The 20,763-nt window shown below is 42.6% G+C and overlaps 3 protein-coding genes across 3 annotated transcripts; 2 read left to right on the top strand and 1 right to left on the bottom strand.

Annotated features, from left to right (window-relative positions):
* Nucleotides 1-259: 259 nt before the first annotated feature.
* On the bottom strand, nt 260-6,963 carry wdr20b (WD repeat domain 20b). The gene is made up of 4 exons (XM_080490979.1): nt 6,712-6,963; nt 4,024-4,206; nt 2,425-3,894; nt 260-2,171 (listed from the first exon to the last, which is right to left on the bottom strand). Exons 1-4 carry the CDS (start codon nt 6,958-6,960, stop codon nt 2,115-2,117), a joined length of 1,959 nt encoding a protein of 652 aa, XP_080347105.1. The 5' UTR covers nt 6,961-6,963; the 3' UTR covers nt 260-2,114.
* Nucleotides 6,964-9,670: 2,707 nt separating this feature from the next.
* hsp90aa1.1 (heat shock protein 90, alpha (cytosolic), class A member 1, tandem duplicate 1) lies at nt 9,671-14,172 on the top strand. Its single transcript, XM_080490978.1, has 11 exons — nt 9,671-9,834; nt 10,678-10,827; nt 10,922-11,288; nt 11,400-11,533; nt 11,654-11,959; nt 12,074-12,239; nt 12,331-12,521; nt 12,630-12,777; nt 12,863-13,131; nt 13,249-13,582; nt 13,669-14,172. The coding sequence occupies exons 2-11, from the start codon at nt 10,678-10,680 to the stop codon at nt 13,776-13,778; spliced, it is 2,175 nt and encodes a 724-aa protein (XP_080347104.1). The 5' UTR covers nt 9,671-9,834; the 3' UTR covers nt 13,779-14,172.
* Nucleotides 14,173-14,391: 219 nt separating this feature from the next.
* LOC308126491 (heat shock protein HSP 90-alpha) lies at nt 14,392-20,282 on the top strand. The gene is made up of 11 exons (XM_080490957.1): nt 14,392-14,549; nt 15,924-16,067; nt 16,160-16,526; nt 16,629-16,762; nt 16,909-17,229; nt 17,332-17,497; nt 17,636-17,826; nt 18,108-18,255; nt 18,352-18,620; nt 18,715-19,048; nt 19,153-20,282. The coding sequence occupies exons 2-11, from the start codon at nt 15,924-15,926 to the stop codon at nt 19,263-19,265; spliced, it is 2,187 nt and encodes a 728-aa protein (XP_080347083.1). The 5' UTR covers nt 14,392-14,549; the 3' UTR covers nt 19,266-20,282.
* Nucleotides 20,283-20,763: the final 481 nt, after the last annotated feature.

The raw sequence follows: 20,763 nt of genomic DNA, 5'->3' as shown, positions 1-20,763 counted from the left end.
TGTAAAACGTATGTAAACTTTCTCGAGGCACTTTGGTTTCCTCTCACACGCCAAAACATGATACCTTTAAAGTGAATTTGAAAATGTCCAAAGTGAGTGTGAGGTTTATTTTCCCCTCGATAGACCGGTGACCCCTTAAGTTGGGTGAAAGAGTGAAAGATGGATGGATAGTGGTGACTATTACCCAGGCTGGCAAATCGAACCCCAATGGAAATGAATGGTGAATGTACAGTAAAGACAAATAGACCACGCAGTCTGTCAAAGCTGTTTTTAATAGGCGTCACATGGAGGAAAAGGCTCCCACCGGTAAAATCCTCAGTCCTATGTTGGGTGCTTGGAGAAAAAACAAAACAAACAAAAAAAAAAAAACAACACCCTCAACTCGAGCACCTACACCGCCATCAAGTGCTGACATTTGTCAGTTGGTTTTTCAACACAGTGTCAAACGTTTTGTTCACAAGTTCAGCATCTGTTTAGCAGTTATTAACCACAAGAAGTGGAGTCACAGATTTTCAGCCCTGTCAGCAGAACATGGTTGTCAGTCTTTGTTAAAAGTGAATTCACAAGCATGTTGGTTGGAGAGGATGGGACTAATGCGTATGGGTGCCGGGGGAAGAAAGAAAGAAAGGGGGGGTGGGGGGGTAACAATGCCAGCGTTAGTCTTCCTGTGGTTTACCTGAGCTCGGAATGATGGCTGAATTAGAGCACTGCGTCTGCGCCGACCTGCCAACGTCGTAAAAGAAATCTGCGGCGACAGGCGAGCTAGCATTCAGCACTACCTGTTAGACAAGAGGATTTCATAGACTTTTCCTATACCAAACGTTTCATTAATAAAAATACACCTGAATTCTCTTTATGTACAACAACAACAAAACAAAAGAGGAAACAGTTTTACCTGCATATTTATGATTCATTTTTAATATTAGGTATAGATTTCTGTATTAGAAATATCAGTATTTTCTGAAATGAGGATCTTTGAACTAATGTTATAATAATTTCACCCATAAATCATTGAAGTACAATATTTACATATATTACAGAGCCCATTTAATCAGAAACAATATTAAAATAAATGTTCAATAGATACAAAGGTTTTGTTTAATTCTATTTATAGATATATATATATATATATATATCAACCTTGTCAAGGAGTCCTTACACGCTCCAAAAAATGTAAAGCCATTCTCCTCTAACAAACTATTAAGTGCAAACAATTTTATTTTCCATATATAAAAAAAACTGATTGCTGCATCCAGCGTTGAGACAAAGAGCGAAAACAAGCCGGTCCCCCAAGTGCTTCCAGAGCTGTCAACAAAATGTTTAGGATGTGTTCCTGTGATGGACTGAAAAATGTGTGGAGGGGTTGGGGGGGGGGGGGGGGGGGGGGGGGGTATAACCAAAGCAAATTTGTGCAAAATAAACTGTCTTAAGTGTGAAACTTCAAAACGTTTTGTAAATCGGGTGGGGTGGTGGTGGGGGTCTTTCTTGGGGTCGTGAAAACTTCGGCTGCACCCAGGAGGTGGGAGGAAAAAAAACAAAACACTTTTGGGGATATGCCACTTTTCCAAAACAATCCCTCATCTTATTCCCTTTATCTGTGAATGCATTATGAAAAGAAAAAACTGGTGTTGAATTAATCCCCACAGACACGAAAGGTTAGGCTGAGGCATCATCACAAAGCTTACACCGTGTCTAGTCTTTGAAGATCTACAGGCACAATAGATTGGGTATTAGTCATTTTCAGACTAGACACGACTTGATATGACCAGAGACGCAACAGTGAGCCAGTCCAACTCTCTCATTAACCTCCTGGAGGAGTTAAAGCTCCTATGAACAGTAGCACCCATTTAACCCCCCCCCCCCCCCGCCAGAAGAAAAGAAAGAAAATAAAAGAAAGTAAGCGGGAGGACAAGTCTCACCCTGGCTTGGCCATCGTCACTTATCTCAACATAAAAGCAACAAAAACATCAGGGAGCTTGTCGTCGTGACAATGAACTGGGACATTGGAGGTCGTGTGGTGTGTGACAGTGTGTGAAGAAGCGCTGCAGGGCCTTGGCCTTGGTCATCCCCGTCTCTGTGGCATGGAGCTGTCATTAGCAGCACCAGCACTAGGGCTATACTACTGTTCCACTGGGGGAGTTGGCTGGGTTGTTTTGAGATGATAGCAATCCCTGTGGAGAAACAGATAACACACATTGATAACAAACAATAGTGTTACTTGAATGTAAAGCAAGAGGCAGAATAGTGAGGCCGTGAGGTTTACTGTCAGATAAATCCTAATGACCATCGAAATGATGCGGGGGTTGAGTATAAATCTGGAAATAACCAGAACCTCTGGCTGCAGTCGTCACCACTAACAGCTTGTGAACAACAGTGAGTTTAGAGGTGTCACATGACAGTATCCTCAAGAGGCCTGTCACTCACCACTTTCCCAGGCCTAGCCCATGTGCAAACGAAACCCTCCTGACAGGCTGTTACCAGACAGTCCTCAAGGAAGATTAACACAGTGAGTCTTTCGTGAGCGATCTTCTTGCACACCAGGGGTTCGAGGAGCGGCACCTCCTCCATGCGCGGGCACAGCATGGTGCCCAGAGTCTTAGCGGCGTCGGCCTTTGCTGTCCGCGAGGAGCTGAGCTGGTTGAGCTTGTCGCTGCTCTTGCTGCTGATGTGGCCCATGCTGTGGTTTCTCTTGTGGTCCTTCTCGTGGCGCTCCTTGCGCGAGTCGTGCAGCGACAGCGTGGCAAATTTGCTGACGCTGGTGGCAATGAACGTGCTGTCCATGATGCTGTTGCCCTTGGTGCTGGAGGTGGTTGTGGAGGTGGTGGTGGAGGTGCTGCTGTTGCTGCCTGTGTGACTATTAGGGGTGCTGCCCGCTGCTGGGTTGGAAGCGTGAGGCAAGCTATTTGAGCGAGGCAGGGTGTTGGGGAGGGAGTTTGCCGTGTTCCCACTGGTGCTACTATTGCTCACATTGTCTTTGCCGTTGGTGCCACTAGAGTTGGTGGTGGTGGTGGTGGTGTTGGTGGATACAGTAGTAGTAGTAGTAGTAGTAGTAGTAGTAGTAGTCGTAGCAGTAGTTTGTCCAGTGGCTGGAGGACTCGTGGCATTCATAACATTAGTGTGAGTCCTAGTACGTGACAAAGGAAGGTGTGGGAAAAGAATGTCCTCTGTAAGGTCCCACAGACACAGCTGGGTATCCTGTCCCACCGAGCCAAATCTGTAGGTCACACTAACAGGTCTACTGTCCGTAGAGTTTCTCTTAGAGAGCCGTGAATGAGAGCTGTTTGCTCTGTCCACGCCTGCGCCAAAGTGAATCTGCTCATGGAAGTCCTCGTCGCTGCCACTGAACTCAGCGGGGGGCTCACCGTCCTCCACGCTGGTGGTGCAGTGGTCGAATGCCACAACGCTCACCCACGACTTGTGACCGTGTCCCCGTGCAATGACTCTGCAGTCCAAAAACGACCACACGGTCACCAGGTCGTCCTCCCCTCCTGCCACAATGTATCGTCCATCAGGGCTCCAGCACACGCACAGTAAACCACCAAAGTAGCTCTTCATCGTCCCGTGGAGTTCCGCGGCGTCGAAGCCGAATACCCGCAGGAAGCCGTCCTGGCTCGCACAAGCCAGAAACTTGCCATCCGGAGAGAAAGCAAACTCATTAAGGGCCCCCTCGCCCACTGTCCAGCGCAGTAATGGGTTCCGGGCCGACTTGCTCTTGCAGGTATGCACCGCATAGTTTTCTCCCTGTTTGAGGAGCTGGTAGTGAGGCGCTGTTGTTCCACAGGTGTTCTCCACGTTGTACAAATACATACTGCCGCTGGAGTGAGCCACCAGGAACAGGCTCTCCGAACCAGGAACCCATCGCACACACGTGACTCTCGATTTGTCTATAAGTCTCTGGGGTTTGTGGTCGGGGGGGGGGGAAGAAGAGAAATGGTCAGTGACTTTATTGCTTTGTACAAGAGATGAAATTAAACAAGTACAAGTATCGTCCTTTTAACCGCTGTCAGGTTAACACTAACTTACCTCCTCATTGAAGAGTTTGCTGGTTTCCTTCTTTATCGGATCTATAAGTTGCACCTGGCCTGCTGAGAAGCCCACCAGCAGGGAGACGCTCTCTGCCGTCGCTGTGAGAGGGTTGAAGTCATGACAAGTAGGCTGCGTTCCTTTGTATATCCTCTTGTCGATGGGCTTACTAAGATCTGCAGCCTGGAACAATCAACACATATAAATGTCATCATCTTGAAAAGGCACAATCTTTTCTGCTAGTTGTAAAAACTGTGTTACTGACACCATTTTGCAGACATGATGTGGAAAGTGTTCATCCAAAAATAGAGAGGATCAACAATAAAGCCTGACCAGTGTGAGTCTGACATTTGTGACAGCTTTATGTTTTATACTGCAAGTCTCTTGTGGTCTATTTTGGTTGCAATGAAGGAGCCAGAGAAAAGGCTTAGAGGCTGTGACTACAAAGCTATCAGTATTTTCAGAGAAGCAGCTCAAAATAAGGATGAGGACGCTGACATATCAAGTCCCACAGTGATGCCTAGCTTGCTCAGTATAAAACCCATCCGAGTATCATATCCACAAGCAAAAGCAGCTGTGATAAATTTACACTGATCTGTGGACAACAACAGACTTCTGTTATCAAGTCGTTGATATTCCCTGTCCATAGAAATCATCTGCTCAGTCCAAAGACCACAAATATAGAACAGTGTTTACCTGATATGCTGGCTATGTCAAAATGTGTATTGTGTAATGTTTATTTATTAACGATTACTTCTTGAAAACTGGTCAAATTGAAGAAGCCTTCAACCTCAGTCAAGACCTATATTTGTCACGTGCATAATTACACTCGGTATAATGTGCAGTGAAGTGTTTAGACACCAGTTATTTAGATAACTGAGAGGAGGACTACTTGGAAGAATAAATAACTTCTCTTATTAAGCACTGCGACAAATACCAGCCTCTCTTTTGACCCTGATCACAGTTGATTAAAACTTCCAGACAAATCAACGTCAGTGAGCCAACTTGGAACACAGTAAATACAGATGTAAGTAACAATAAGTCATAGTAACATCAATACTAGCTTTACGCTGTAATTTCTAGTAACAGTATGGGATAGATATGCCTATGGTACTCACTAAACTGATCATGAAGAAGAAAGACTTTTGGGTCTTATGATTGACATCAAGCAGGGGGATTCAATACAGACAACAAGCCTAACGTCTAGGGCACCACTGACCCAACATGCTTAACTAGAACTTAATCAGTGTGTTTTTTGAAAAAAACATATTCAGCCTGCAGTGTGCGTGTGTTAGAATGGATGAAGAAAATAGCTGCTTACTTGTTGGTTTCTGTGTGACTATTTCAAACACCTTCAGACATCTGAATATGTGTTTAGGTGCAGCTCAGCCATGTCACAATGTTGTCTCTGGTGTCACTGGGTTAAGGTCTCTCAAACATTGGCAAATACCATGCATACCAATCCTCTTCCTTAACTTGCTGGACTGCTCTACACAGTAATTAACAAGCTTCAAAGCGTTATTGCTTACATACATCGGCTCAGTCCATATAAACTCTGGGAATAAAAGACAGACAGTAATTTCTAACTCCTCTCCTGTTTTTACCTATTTTTTGAAAGTTTGCAGTGGGGGAAAAAAACATTTTTGAAGGAGGCTGGTGAGCCACACTGTGATTGTATTTTCATTCATAGACTTAAATACTGGGATTTAGTAGAAAGTGGAACAGAAATCCAACTAAAATGATTAAACTATGAGCGTGATACCAGCTGAACAAACACAAACGTTCCATTCAAAGGTTGCTACTGGAGCCACCAGGATGTGACAGCAGCACCAAGCCAGCATGTGGAGAGGAAAAACTCAAGTGGGAGATTCCTCTTTTACTGAGTCCGGATGGGTTGTGGGATTTGATTCTTGTGGTCAGCACAATGGAGCAGTGGTTAGTGCTCTCGACTCAAAGTGAGAATGTCATGGGTTGAAATACTGGCCGGGCCTTTCTGTATGGAGTTTGCTTGTTCTCTCCGTGTGTGTTTCCTTGGGATAATTAGTTTCCTCCCACGGTCCAAAAACATGCATGTGAGGTGTGAGTGTGTGTGGTTGTCTCTTGTTCTGTATTTCTGGGATTGGCTGCAGCGTCCCTGCACAGAATAAGGTGGTATATATGGATGGACTTAGAAAGAACCACATCATCATTCTTTGGCCTGATCAACAAGACCCAACGTGGCTTTCTGCAGTGACATCACCAGTGTATGCAACTAAACAGCGGCTCAGGCTGCATCACATCCAAACCCTGACAGCACACCATCACTTCCACTCCAACAGCGAACACTGCAACAGCACAACTACTGCTGGCTGTGCTGCCCACTCTCGTTGTAAAGGTTTGGCTGGGCCATAAACAAACACAATGTGACACGGCGTGACGTGACAAGACCTTTCTCAGCTCATCTCCAGATCTCATGTCACAGCTTGTCACCGACTGGAGTCGCGCAGATTCAACAACAACAACTGTGGCGACGTTAGCTCGGAATGCTAATTAGTCCCCTAACTTAGCTTGGTCTGCTACATGGCCTTGTCTTCACAGTCTACGCACTTTAACTGCAGAAGCTGGGAGAGTTGACAGCCGAGACGCGACACGTTTAAAGCCGCCAAACCACCCGGGCTGCTCGGGGGCGGCAGTGTCCTCGGTGTTTACCTTTCTCACGCCTTTGTAGATGTAAAAGTAGAGCTCCCGGCCCACATTGAAACAGATCCTGTCGCCGTTGCCGGACTGGTCATTCACGTTCACGAAGGAGACCTTGACGGGATTGGAGCCCTGCGAGTTGAAAGGCACCCTATTCGGGCGGCTGTATTCGGAGTGGGTGAGGAGTTTGTAGACGCCTTCTCGGGTGGTGAATTGAGTTTTAATTTCGTTCATCTCCTTCCCTCCTCCCTCCGCCGCCATCTTGAAAATTGGCGTTCATCCTTGTCCCGGCCCCGGATGTTACTGTGTGCGCATGCGTGCAGAAGATTCCTGCAGACCGGAGTTCAAAGGTAAACAGTGTTCACGGCGTGCTTAGTAAAAAGATACATTTATTATTTTGTGAGCAGTGACTGTTTCTAAAATAACACTGTCGGCACGACATAATCGCATGCAGGATCTTACATTCACTTCACTAGTTACACCTAAAATAGCCTCCAACATATGGCCCGCGGGCCAGAAGTGGCCGACCAAAGAGTCCAATCCAGCCTCAAAATGAAATTTATCAGCTGTGAAAAATTATGACATCAACTGCAATGTGCTTATTTGACCACCAGGGGGACGCTTTAGTGTATTTGATGTGAGCCCGGTCAGGTCATTATGATTACTACACAAATGCAGAAAAGTCTGTACATTAATGAAGATTTCTAGAGTTTGACAATTTATTGGGACCATAATATGAGATACTAGCATATTTTTGAGTTCCAGCGACAGGTGACTAAATGTTTTATGTCATTGAAGATTCAACAATAAAGATTTAAAGCACATGTGTGAACTGACTGAATACTGGCATAATATTGTAGGAATTGCAGTTCTTGTAATATTTTTCAGGTTTGTCACATTTTGTAAAAGGGTAGTTTGATAAACATTGACTCAATACTTTGTTGCACAAAAGCATATATTTTGAGATCTGGTTATTTCATAGTTAATAATGACATAATTTACTGGTCAGGCCAAATTGAGATTAATATGCACAGTATGTGTATTCGAAGTAAGGCAAGGCAGATTTTAATTAGATAGCACCATTCAGACACAGGGCAATACACAGTGTTTGACAGAGAATTAACATAAATACTTTAAAGCACAGCAATTAAGAATCTTAATCTGTTTATGAAAAACGTTAAATCAAGGGGATCAACAACAGCATAAAAGGAGAATAAATTATATCAAAACCTAATAAACATCATCTATTATTTATTGGAACACCTTAGCTACAAATACTGTTTTATAGCCTGATTTGAACAAGTGAGTGTGACAGCGTTCCTCAGGTGTTTGTGAAGTTTGTTCCAGATCTAAGTCCACAATTACACCCAGATGTATGGCTTGATTTGGTGTGATTGAAGGTGATCAGTATATGCAGTTGTGAAATATGTGTACAGCAATGACGATTTCTAGTTTGTGTGGTTTACATTTATGAATTTTCCTTCTCTGTTTCAGAAAATATCATCTTACAATGATTGCGACAGCGCCTCGTGCTTGAAGGTACGTGGATGGCTCTAGTGTCTACTTCAGACTTAAAAACATTTCGGTTACATAACACCTCTGTGGCGCGTCCAATGCACTGCCATCCTCTGGTCACATCCGGTTACTACCACTCTCTGTCTGCAAAAATAAATGTTTTTCTCCTATTGTAATTGAGTATATTTATGAAGGTGATTAAATTAAATGTGTCGGGTATTTTTTTTCTTTCTTCTTCAATTTATGATGTGTTTATTATTAAGATGTGTCAGTATGAGTATTCCTTGGAAGTTGTTGGCTTTGTCACGGCTTCGATTGTTATTATTGGCTTGTTTTGTAATATGACATAAACAGATATATTATTTACAAATATCAATATTAATATTAATATTGAAAATTTCTAATATTTGTTACAAAATAGGTAGAAAAACATTTTAACAATTAAAAACAGTGCAAAAAGAGAACATATGTCCACCTGAATTATGTCCCAAAAAAGACTTAAAGAAGATCACTGTCAGTTATTTCGTAATTTTTAGTCTTTTTTCATACTGAAGAAGATCTTGAAATAATTTCAAGGCACTGAAAAGTGAAATATATATGCATGCTTATAACAGTAACCATGTGTAAAGTATCTTTTTACTTATCCACCTTTAAATCTAGTTCCATTATTATAAGTACAGAATCTGGATTGAAAAATATTTAAATACGTAGTGTTGTTTGTTTTGTCCAATTTCAGATAAAAGATGACTGTATAACAATGGAGTCTAATTTTATAAACTGCCTTGCTATTGTACGGTGCCCCAGAGGGTACAGGACAAAAAAAGGAGGCGGTTAAAGGGTGTAGTTTATACTCCAGACCATTTTATCATTCTTAATTGTGCTTGAAAACTCCATTCACTCTGGAAAAAAAAAAAGAAAAAAGGATTGCAACTCAGTTACTGTAAAGGTACGACCTAAACTCCAACATACACAGTGAATCAAAGGCATAAAGCACTTTCACATGTACCCTACACTATACATGGATTGAAATGACGTGTTCAGCTTCTTTGAAGTGTGAAATCTTAAGATTCACCCAATCTTGCAGAATCAAAAAAGCCTGCGATGGACTTGCAGTCCATAGGAAGCCTGGTGGAACGTGTGTAGGTTCAACAGGACACTGCTACAGCAGCTGATAGTAATGGCAGCCCACAGCTGTGATGCCTACCGATGGGGGGAGGTTGGGGCCTAACAGACAGCCGAGCTATCAGGAAAGTTCTCCTTGTGAGTGACAAGCACACGTTGTTACTCCACAGCCCTACAAGGGCACATAAACTTTAGGGCTGTGGTGTCTCATTCGCCACCCCCTTCCCAGTCTTTCCTTAACAACCCACCCCCCTTTCTAAAATCTTCTGGAAGCTTCTGAATGGGAGCTTCGAGAAAACACCCTTGAGTATAAAAAGAAACCGGTGTGTCGCGGGATCTGCATAGAGTCAAACAACACTCACTTCAACACACCCGAGAGAGACTTACTGCCCACAGGAGCATCAGTGAGGCCTACTTTTGGAGCCTAGTGAAGACCAGCCCAGTGATTCAGTCGACGTCTATCCAAATAAGTCACAGAAGCCTGACATTTCATTCAAGGTAAGAGTGAACCAGCTTTCATCGATGCATTGCAATTCCAATAACGAACTAAAAGAACATTTACACTGCACTGGGAATTTTAACAGAATGCTCCAAAAATCCAGAATTTCAGCAAAAGAATTAAGTCAAGATGAAAAACCTTAGTCAATTAATATGTTGAGTCTAAGCTTCGGGATCATTTTTTGGTGAATGCCATCAGTATCTTGACATGATGATGTGCAGGAGCACATGGCACGCAGGGTGACCCTGAGTGTAGGCGGTTGAATGGGAAGACATGCTGGCGCACAGAGAAGATGCAAATCATTTACATTTAAGAATAATAGAGTTTAAAGCCAAGTTGTAAAGCCAATGCTTTTGGATGAATTAAGGTTTATGTACTGTTTTTAATTCCCTAAACTGATTCATACAGGTATCAGAATGCTGTTTTGTGTTAAATACTGGACACTCATGAAAACCGATAAAATCTTTTCTGAAAAGCAAACGAGAGGTCGCTTTTATTTGATCCCCAATTTGAAAAAAAATGTTATCTCTGCTAATGAAAAGGATTTAAAGGACACGTGTTGAAGTCGCTGGGGGTTGGGAAAACTTTAGAACTCCTCCCAGTTTTTCAAAAGCCAAGTCTTTGATTGACAGAAAGAACATGTGTTCGTCCACCATTAGTGAGCCCGGCTCCTCTCTGCAGTTGTCGTAAGCAACTGAGAAAGTGTTTTTTTTTGTTTTTTTTTAAATATAACAACGAAGCTCAATCAGTATAATTTACTAAAATAAAGCCAATATAATTTTCAGATTGAATGTCATAACAAAGCAGCTTTTTAAAACAACATGAAATGTGCTCTCTTTTAGATGCCTGAGAAAGCTGGCCATGTCATGGAGGAGGAAGTGGAGACTTTCGCCTTCCAAGCAGAGATTGCTCAGCTTATGTCACTTATTATCAACACTTTCTACTCAAATAAAGAAATCTTCCTTAGGGAGCTCATCTCCAACTCATCGGATGTAAGTAAACTCAACACCTGTGTTACCGTTTAAAAAACGCTGATTAATATTGTGCGAACAGTATTTTTTTAATGGATTTATGCTCATTGGGCAGGCTTTGGATAAAATCAGATACGAGAGCTTGACAGATCCCAGCAGACTTGAGTCCTGCAAAGACCTGAAGATTGAAGTCCTACCAGACCTGCATGCCCGCACCTTGACCTTAATCGACACGGGCATCGGCATGACCAAAGCTGACCTGATCAACAACTTGGGTACGATTGCCAAGTCCGGCACCAAAGCTTTCATGGAGGCCCTGCAGGCTGGAGCGGATATCTCCATGATTGGTCAGTTTGGTGTGGGTTTCTACTCCGCCTACCTGGTGGCGGAGAAGGTGACGGTCATCACCAAGCACAATGATGACGAGCAGTACCTATGGGAATCTGCAGCCGGCGGATCGTTCACAGTCAAACCTGACCCAGGTGTGTTTTATTCCTCTCATTGATGCGTCACTCTTATCATGAACTTGTGAATTAAATACGATTTTAATTTGTTGGGTAACATCTCATCACTGATTGTATTGCTTCTTTTAGGAGAGTCCATTGGCAGAGGCACTAAAGTTATCCTTCACCTCAAAGAAGATCAGACAGAATACTGTGAAGAAAAGCGTATAAAGGAAGTTGTTAAGAAGCACTCACAGTTTATTGGCTACCCCATTACACTGTTTGTAAGTAATTTTTTTCCTTAATCAAAACACAATAGCACGATAACCACACATCAACCATTACAAACGGCTACAGCAATGCTGGTAATCAAAATTTATGAGTCTTTTTTTTATATTTTCAAGGTGGAGAAAACAAGAGAAAAAGAAGTGGACCTCGAGGAGGGAGAAAAAGAAGAAGAAGCTGAGAAAGATGCTGCTGAGAACAAGGACAAACCTAAAATTGAGGACGTGGGCTCCGATGAGGATGAAGACTCCAAGGATGGCAAGAACAAGAGGAAGAAGAAGGTTAAGGAAAAATACATTGATGCTCAGGAGCTTAACAAGACGAAGCCTATCTGGACCCGCAACCCAGATGACATCACCAATGAGGAGTATGGAGAGTTTTACAAGAGTCTTACCAACGACTGGGAGGACCATCTGGCAGTCAAGGTAAGCAATGCTCACCCATGATACTCATTCCACATTTGGCACCCAAGATGCTCTTGATTCTCAGTCATTCCTGTCGAACAACTTAATGAATGTATGCCTGTTTTGTGTCTGCAGCATTTCTCAGTGGAGGGACAGCTGGAGTTCCGTGCCTTGCTCTTTGTGCCAAGAAGAGCAGCATTTGACCTTTTCGAAAACAAGAAGAAAAGAAACAATATCAAGCTTTATGTCCGCAGAGTCTTCATCATGGACAACTGTGAGGAGCTGATTCCAGAGTATCTCAGTAAGTAACCCCCCTCCGACTGAGCTTCCAAACACAAAATACACCTTGTCTGGCTTTGGAGGGCTGAGCAGTCGTTTCCTTCTTTAATCAGACTTCATCAAGGGTGTGGTGGACTCCGAGGATCTGCCCCTCAACATCTCCCGAGAGATGCTGCAGCAGAGCAAGATCCTGAAGGTCATCCGTAAGAATCTGGTCAAGAAGTGCCTGGAGCTCTTCACAGAGCTTTCGGAGGACAAGGACAACTACAAGAAGTACTATGAGCAGTTCTCCAAGAACATCAAGGTAGTCTTATCCATCTCAGTTTTCACAAAAAGTTCAAATGGAAAATTTGGCAGTTCTAATTTTGTTTGATTCCCGTAACACACAGTAACACTTTGTTCCGTGTCTTAGCTTGGAATCCACGAGGACTCCCAGAACAGGAAGAAGCTATCTGATATGCTGCGCTATTACACCTCAGCCTCTGGAGATGAGATGATTTCTCTGAAAGACTATGTCTCTCGTATGAAGGACAACCAGAAGCACATCTACTACATCACTGGTAAGATATCCAACTACATTTTACATTCTGCTTCAGACTGATTCGAAACACAAATGATTAAATTGATTAAAATGAACTTTCACAGGCGAAACCAAGGACCAGGTTGCGAACTCTGCCTTTGTGGAGCGCCTTCGCAAAGCCGGACTTGAGGTCATTTACATGATCGAGCCGATTGATGAGTACTGCGTCCAGCAGTTGAAGGAGTATGATGGCAAAAACTTAGTGTCAGTGACCAAGGAAGGCCTGGAGCTGCCGGAGGATGAAGATGAGAAGAAGAAGCAAGAGGAGCTTAAGAATAAGTTCGAGAATCTTTGCAAAATCATGAAGGACATCCTTGACAAGAAAGTTGAAAAAGTATGCTTTTACCTTTTAGAAATGACTCAACTGATATATTATTTGGTGTACAAGACTATTAAGGTTAAATCAACTATGTTCAAGTATTAAATTAATAGCGAATTTCCCTCTTGGCAGGTTGTCGTGTCCAACCGCTTGGTTTCGTCCCCCTGCTGCATTGTCACCAGCACTTACGGCTGGACGGCCAACATGGAGAGAATCATGAAGTCTCAAGCCCTGAGAGACAACTCCACCATGGGCTACATGACAGCTAAGAAGCACCTTGAGATCAACCCAATGCATCCAATCGTTGAGACCTTGAGAGAGAAGGCAGAGGCTGATAAGAACGATAAGGCTGTGAAAGACCTGGTCATCCTCCTGTTTGAGACCGCCCTGCTGTCTTCAGGATTCACTCTGGAGGACCCACAGACACATGCCAACCGCATCTACAGGATGATCAAGCTTGGTCTTGGTATATTTCATTCTCTCTACCTTTGACTGCATATGCTAAATTGTTTATTTGAATGAATGAATGAATTCATGCCGTTTCCTTCTCAGGAATTGATGATGACGATTCTGCAGTTGAGGACCTCATTCAGCCGGCTGATGAAGACATGCCCGTTTTGGAAGGAGACGATGACACGTCAAGGATGGAGGAAGTCGACTAAGATACTTGAGCGTTCTTACTTTATTTTATTTTTTATTTTTGTAAGTTATATTGCTTCCTCAAGGATATCATCTCAACACAATTCATTTCGATTAAACACAACTAGTTAGTAAAAGTTACTCGGAATAGACAGGCTCACAGTTTGGCTCATTAAGCAATGTATCAGCTGCTTGCATAAGACTACTGACAATCATCATGAATAATATAAAGTCATTTCGGATTTGACTTATGTCTCTGTTTGTAACTACAGAATTTTTTATGAAGGGCATGCACATTTGTAATAAAAACACAATGAGAAATTAAACCTGCAGTCTTTGTCGTGTTAATTACATGCTGAAATGTATGACTAATTCACCCAAAAATGTAATAAAATTTGAGATTCATTCAAAAATATGTAAACACGGGCACTTTAGTGCTTTTTTTCCAACACTTTTGGTCACTGTTCTGGAATTTTCAGTCATTACAGCATAGTTCATTCGAGTTTCTCTTCCCGCATGATGCCGGCGCGTAATCCCGCCTCTTTTGCCAAAAAAGGGAAGAAAGGCGTGGTCTGGTCTTATGACTGACAGTGCAGTCAGCCTATCAGGGGGCGGCATCGAGCCGTAGAGGGGGAGGGTTTTCCAGAAGGTTCTGGAAGCTCAGGTCGGGATTTCTCGAATACTCAGAAAGGGTACAAAACTGCACGACCAGCCTTCCTCCCGAGTAAACGACACTGGTGGAAACGACCTCAACACATCTCACTCCGGAGTTTTTAACACGCCGAGGAGCCAAGGTAAATTAATTATATGTTTGCGACACTATAATGAAGATGTCAAATGCTTTTTTATTTTTTATTACACATTCGTGTACCATGTTAGCTCAGTTGTCACACAGCTCAGCCATTTTTCATTCAAGCTAAAGTGACGATGTTTTTTTTTATTTTTTTTAAATTTCTGCATGCATGTGTTACTGAGAACTAATATTGTACAGCATGTACATAATTGAGAACTGGTGAGACATTTATTCCCTCAAAACTTTTAACGTTACTCATCTGAACATTAGAAAACCTCACCCAGCCACATTGCATGATGCTTACCTGCAGCACTTGTCAGGATTATATTTATTGTTGAGCAGGCACACAACTTAATGAAGCCTAATCAGATTTCCTGAGCAGTTAAGATATTTATTCGGGTTTTTAAGCCACCACTCTCTCATGTCACTCAAGGATGCAGCACATAAAAAGTAATTTCTTGAATGATAATTCACAGGAAAATTGTCTGTGGAGGCTGAGAGGAGGAGCTCTCCATTCCTATAGAAACTGCCAGATAGTTCTGTTTTGCCTCCTGGTACCTTCTAGAAACTTGTATTTCATCCGGCAAACCGGCAGGTGGAGTCCTTCCTGGTCATGTCAATGTGGAATTCAAGCCACGTGCCTATTTCGGGATGAATCAATATCCAGATGAATCAAGTCTGTATAATTTACAACTGTAGTTGAATGTGGTGTAGCATCACAGAATGCTTGAATTTAACCGTGTCTGTCGGTTTCTTATGAAGAGTTAAACTGTGAAGAAGGACATGGGGGTTTAATCTCATCTGCCAAAGTTGGATTATTGAGCTGAACAGTCTGTCACCCCACCTGCTTCAACAAGCAAGGCGTGCCTGCATATAAAACAGACCCCCAACTATTTTACTACTTCACTCATTTTAAATATGAATATACTGACCAATAGTTTGCAATAGATGATCACCAATGTTAGGGATGGAGTCTAATATAAACCACATGATAATTACAAAGTCATAGGTACTGATTTGATTTTGTAGTTGTCGTTGAGACGACTGGTTTGTGATGAGGGGAAATTACGCTGATGTGAAGGTGCAACTTGACACAAAACCAGAGTGAGATTAACATTGCTGGTGTAGCTTGTTATTATCCCGCAGCTGATCCACTGACTCATATGCGTGATGACGAAAGCAAATCGGTAAACAAGCCTTATCTTCACTTATGAAGATAATAAATAAACCAATCATGCTATCAAAACATGGCGTTTTATTCTCATTGCAGCCTTTGTAACTGTAACTTAAATAAGTTGGAAGGTACATATTATGGTGCTTAATGCGTGTTAATACTTGTTTCAAAGTGCAGTCTTCATGCGTTTCCTTTTCAAAGATGTCACACGACCAACCAATGGAGGAGGAGACCGAGACCTTTGCATTCCAGGCTGAGATTGCCCAGCTGATGTCCCTCATCATCAATACTTTCTATTCCAACAAAGAGATCTTCCTCAGGGAGCTTATCTCCAACTCTTCAGATGTAAGTTTGTTTTATAATGTGTCTTATTTAAACACTTGATGAAAATAAAAATGAATACAAATGCAGTTAATCTTGATTTTTATTCCTGTAAGGCACTGGACAAAATTCGCTATGAAAGCCTCACCAATCCAGACAAGCTGGAGTCTGGCAAGGACCTTAACATTGAAATTATTCCCAACAAAGAGGAACGCACCATCACCCTGACTGACACGGGTATCGGCATGACCAAAGCAGATCTGATTAACAACCTCGGAACCATCGCCAAGTCCGGCACCAAAGCTTTCATGGAGGCTCTGCAGGCTGGAGCTGACATTTCCATGATTGGCCAGTTTGGTGTGGGTTTCTACTCTGCCTTCTTGGTGGCTGAGAAGGTTACAGTTATTACCAAGCATAACGATGACGAGCAGTACGCCTGGGAATCCTCCGCTGGAGGCTCATTCACAGTCAGAGTGGACAGTTGTAAGTACTGTGAAAGTATGAAAGTGCTATATGTAGTTTGGTGGTTGTATTTAGTCTTTACATGTTTTTTTTTTTTTTGTTGTTGTTTTTTTTCCACGACAGCTGAACCAATGGGGCGTGGAACTAAGGTGATCTTGCACCTGAAAGAAGACCAGGCAGAGTACCTTGAAGAGCGAAGAATTAAAGAAATTGTGAAGAAGCACTCTCAGTTCATTGGCTACCCCATCACACTCTTCGTAAGTACATGTTTCAATTAATACATAAATTGCGGGTTGTTTTGGCTTTAGAGCTCCTCCAGTGACAGAAATATTGAAATACCACAGATAGTATTTAGGCCAATTCTCACATTTGAATTTGTACTTTACCCTTTTTCCTGCTTCAGTTGGAGAAAGAGAGGGACAAGGAGGTTAGTGACGACGAGGCTGAAGAAGAGGAGAAGGAGAAAGACAAGGACGAAGAGGAGGAAAAGGACGAGGACAAACCTGAGATCGAGGATGTGGGCTCCGATGAGGAACATGACCATGACAAATCCTCCGACAAAAAGAAGAAGAAGAAGAAGATCAAGGAGAAGTACATTGATCAGGAAGAGCTGAACAAGACCAAACCCCTGTGGACCCGCAACCCTGATGACATCACCAACGAAGAGTATGGCGAGTTCTACAAGAGCCTTACTAATGACTGGGAGGATCATCTGGCAGTCAAGGTTAGTCTCTTGATATATTTTCAGTGTTGAGCACAAGTTTTTTTTTCTTTTGTGTGTGTGTGAAGTCGAATCTAATCACTTATTTGGTCTGTTTCCTCGCAGCATTTTTCAGTAGAGGGCCAACTGGAATTCCGCGCTCTGCTCTTTGTGCCTCGTCGGGCTCCATTTGACCTTTTCGAGAACAAGAAGAAGAAGAACAACATTAAGCTCTACGTACGCAGGGTCTTCATCATGGACAACTGTGATGAACTCATTCCTGAATATCTCAGTGAGTAATAATGAAGTGTGACTGTGACACATTAGATTAAGAAGAAAAGACATAATTGGTTCATAACTAAAGCAACACTATTGTGTATTTTCTGTAAAATAGACGTTTGTGACTAAATTCACACTTTTCACTTATCAGATTTTATCAAGGGTGTGGTGGACTCCGAGGATCTGCCCCTCAACATTTCCCGAGAGATGCTGCAGCAGAGCAAGATCCTGAAGGTCATTCGTAAGAATCTGGTCAAGAAGTGCCTGGAGCTCTTCACAGAGCTGGCAGAGGACAAGGACAACTACAAGAAGTACTATGAGCAGTTCTCCAAGAACATCAAGGTCAGCGCTCACAACCTTGCACTTTGCCGGCTGCAAGCCTTCCTGATCTTATCTCACTGACGGCGATCTCTTGTTAGACTAGTGAAAGCTTAATTGTGAATAAAACAGCCCAAAATAAGTGCAGACCTAGTGAATAGCAAGCTTCATGTTGCTCAGGCACCGTCTGCCTCACCCTCTAACCATACTGTCTCAATGAAAAGCAGCTGTAAACCTTGTAAGTTCTCTGGATACTCGGTAGTGTTTTTATTTGTTGGTTGTACTAAATGACGCTTATTTTGCAGCTCGGCATCCATGAGGACTCCCAGAACAGGAAAAGGTTGTCTGAGCTGCTGCGTTATTACACCTCAGCCTCTGGAGATGAGATGGTATCCCTTAAGGACTATGTGACACGCATGAAAGACTCGCAGAAACATATCTACTACATCACTGGTGAGGATCTCCTCTGTCCTGAAACTGTCAAAAGTCCATTGAAAAGTGATACAAGTCAAATAATCCATGTGCTGCTGGCTGATGTCTCAATTTCAGGTGAAACTAAAGATCAGGTGGCCAACTCTGCCTTTGTGGAGCGCCTCCGCAAAGCCGGACTGGAGGTCATTTACATGATCGAGCCAATTGATGAGTACTGCGTCCAGCAGCTGAAGGAGTTTGAGGGCAAGAACCTCGTCTCCGTGACCAAAGAAGGCCTGGAGCTGCCGGAGGATGACGACGAAAAGAAGAAGCAGGAAGAGAAGAAGGCTCAGTTTGAAAACCTCTGCAAGATCATGAAGGACATCTTGGAGAAGAAGGTGGAGAAGGTGAGCTGACTGTAGCATTGCAACAGGTGATGGGGTGTCATTGTTGTGTACAGCCGACTTGTCCTGACACCAATATGTTTTTTTTCCTCTGCAGGTCACCGTTTCCAACCGTCTAGTCTCTTCGCCTTGTTGCATCGTCACCAGCACTTACGGCTGGACAGCCAACATGGAGCGGATCATGAAGGCCCAGGCTCTGAGAGACAACTCCACTATGGGATATATGGCAGCTAAAAAACACCTGGAGGTCAATCCGGACCACCCCATTGTCGAGACTCTGAGGCAGAAGGCGGAGGCCGACAAGAACGACAAATCGGTGAAGGATCTGGTCATCCTACTGTTTGAGACCGCTCTGCTGTCTTCAGGATTCACCCTGGACGACCCTCAGACCCACTCCAATCGCATCTACAGGATGATCAAACTGGGTCTTGGTAAGGATCTGTATTCACTGACGATACCGAGCTGCTTTTGCTGGCGGGGAAAAAACCCATTTGGCTGACAAAATCACTCATGTTACCAAATTGCTTTCTTGTAGGTATCGACGAGGACGATATGATATCAGATGACGTCCCCTCCGCTCCCACAGAGGACATGCCCCCTCTTGAAGGAGGCGACGACGACACATCCAGGATGGAAGAAGTGGATTAAATCAACTTCTATTTTCCTTCTATGTTCAGAAAGTAATGTGCACAGGTTTTAAGTTAAATGTTGGTAAATGAGCCAGGAATGTCCTTCCATCCTAAACGCGTTCAAGTTATTTCCATTTGCTTTGACCACTGGCAGTTCGGATCCATTCCCATTGGAAGTTTTATTTTTCAAGATGTCACTTTTTGTACTTTGAGTTGTATTAATGCGTTTGTTTTTGTATTTATTGACATTCCGAAGTTCTGTGTGTACCTACTTTAACTGTAACTATGATACAAATGTTGATACTGTTATTTGAAACGGTGGGACTGAAAATAAAAGGTTATACCAGGTTAATAAAGCATGTTTTCTTTGGTGAAAGGATTGAGAATGAAATTGCATAGAAGTGTGGCAAGGATGAATGGATGATGCCCCTCAGACCGGATCACAAAGGTAAAAGTACATCGTGGATACTTTTTAAACTTCATCCCAAAGTGCTGCAACTGATTTGAGAATTCTTCCAGTCCTCTCACACACACACAGGGTAGGTTAGCAGAATAAAATCAAAAGGATAAACATGGTGAGAAGAGGGGCATAATGTCCCTCTATGAATGTAATATAAAAGTTGAAACATGTTTCACTGTAAATGCTGGGAAGAAACTTTTGTGTGGTCTGCTCCAGAGGTCCTTGCGTGATTGTACACACTGAAATAATGTGGGTTTTATTGTTAAGGGAAACTACAGTCTTATGAAAACGAATGAAGGAAAGCTCCAGCAGATGGCGGTGGTATGAAACGCACAGCTTACATCAACACATCAACTTAATCCATCTTAACAGCTTCAGTTTGTTCAGGCTGACTGGATGGAGTCGATCCCAGCTTACTGTGGGTGAAGGAAGGGAACATGCTGGAAATGTCATCAGTTCATCACATAGAACATAAACTTCTGTATGTATTACATAGTAACTTGTTAATAACCAAACCTTGTCGCAGACTGTATATCACTGCAATATATTACCAATAAACCTTTATATTGCACAGGCTAAAATATATGTTCTTTAACTTTATAACCCTGAGATGTTTCTGTATGGTATTGCTTTAAAGTCGGTGTGAAGACACATTATTACATGCCGTTTATACAATTAAGTGTAGTAAAAATGACTGAAATCACATATTTCACCATTTCTGGATTCAAGTAATCTCTAAATGAGCTATGGTCCACATGTAAAATTGCCTATAAATACTGTCCTGAAATGCAATGTGTTATTTAAACACACAGAAATAGATCTCATCCCTTGCAGTAGGTTTCTGTTGGTTTCTTACTTTATCTAATATGTTTTAAGATAAATGCTTCAATTGACACTGACTGGAATATGTGATGCTTTGCTAAAGCAATAGAGCCACACACTACAAATCGTATTTAGGTATTTAGTAATTAATCTACTCATTTTATTACTGCATGTTTGCAGCATATGGAAATGGATCACCTATTGTTGAGGCCTAGAGTCTCATGTTCAATTTAAT

Source organism: Lipophrys pholis (genome assembly GCF_963383615.2).
Source record: "Lipophrys pholis genome assembly, chromosome: 21".
Classification (NCBI taxonomy): Eukaryota; Metazoa; Chordata; class Actinopteri; order Blenniiformes; family Blenniidae; genus Lipophrys; species Lipophrys pholis.
This window is presented reverse-complemented; position numbering and strand designations above follow the sequence as displayed.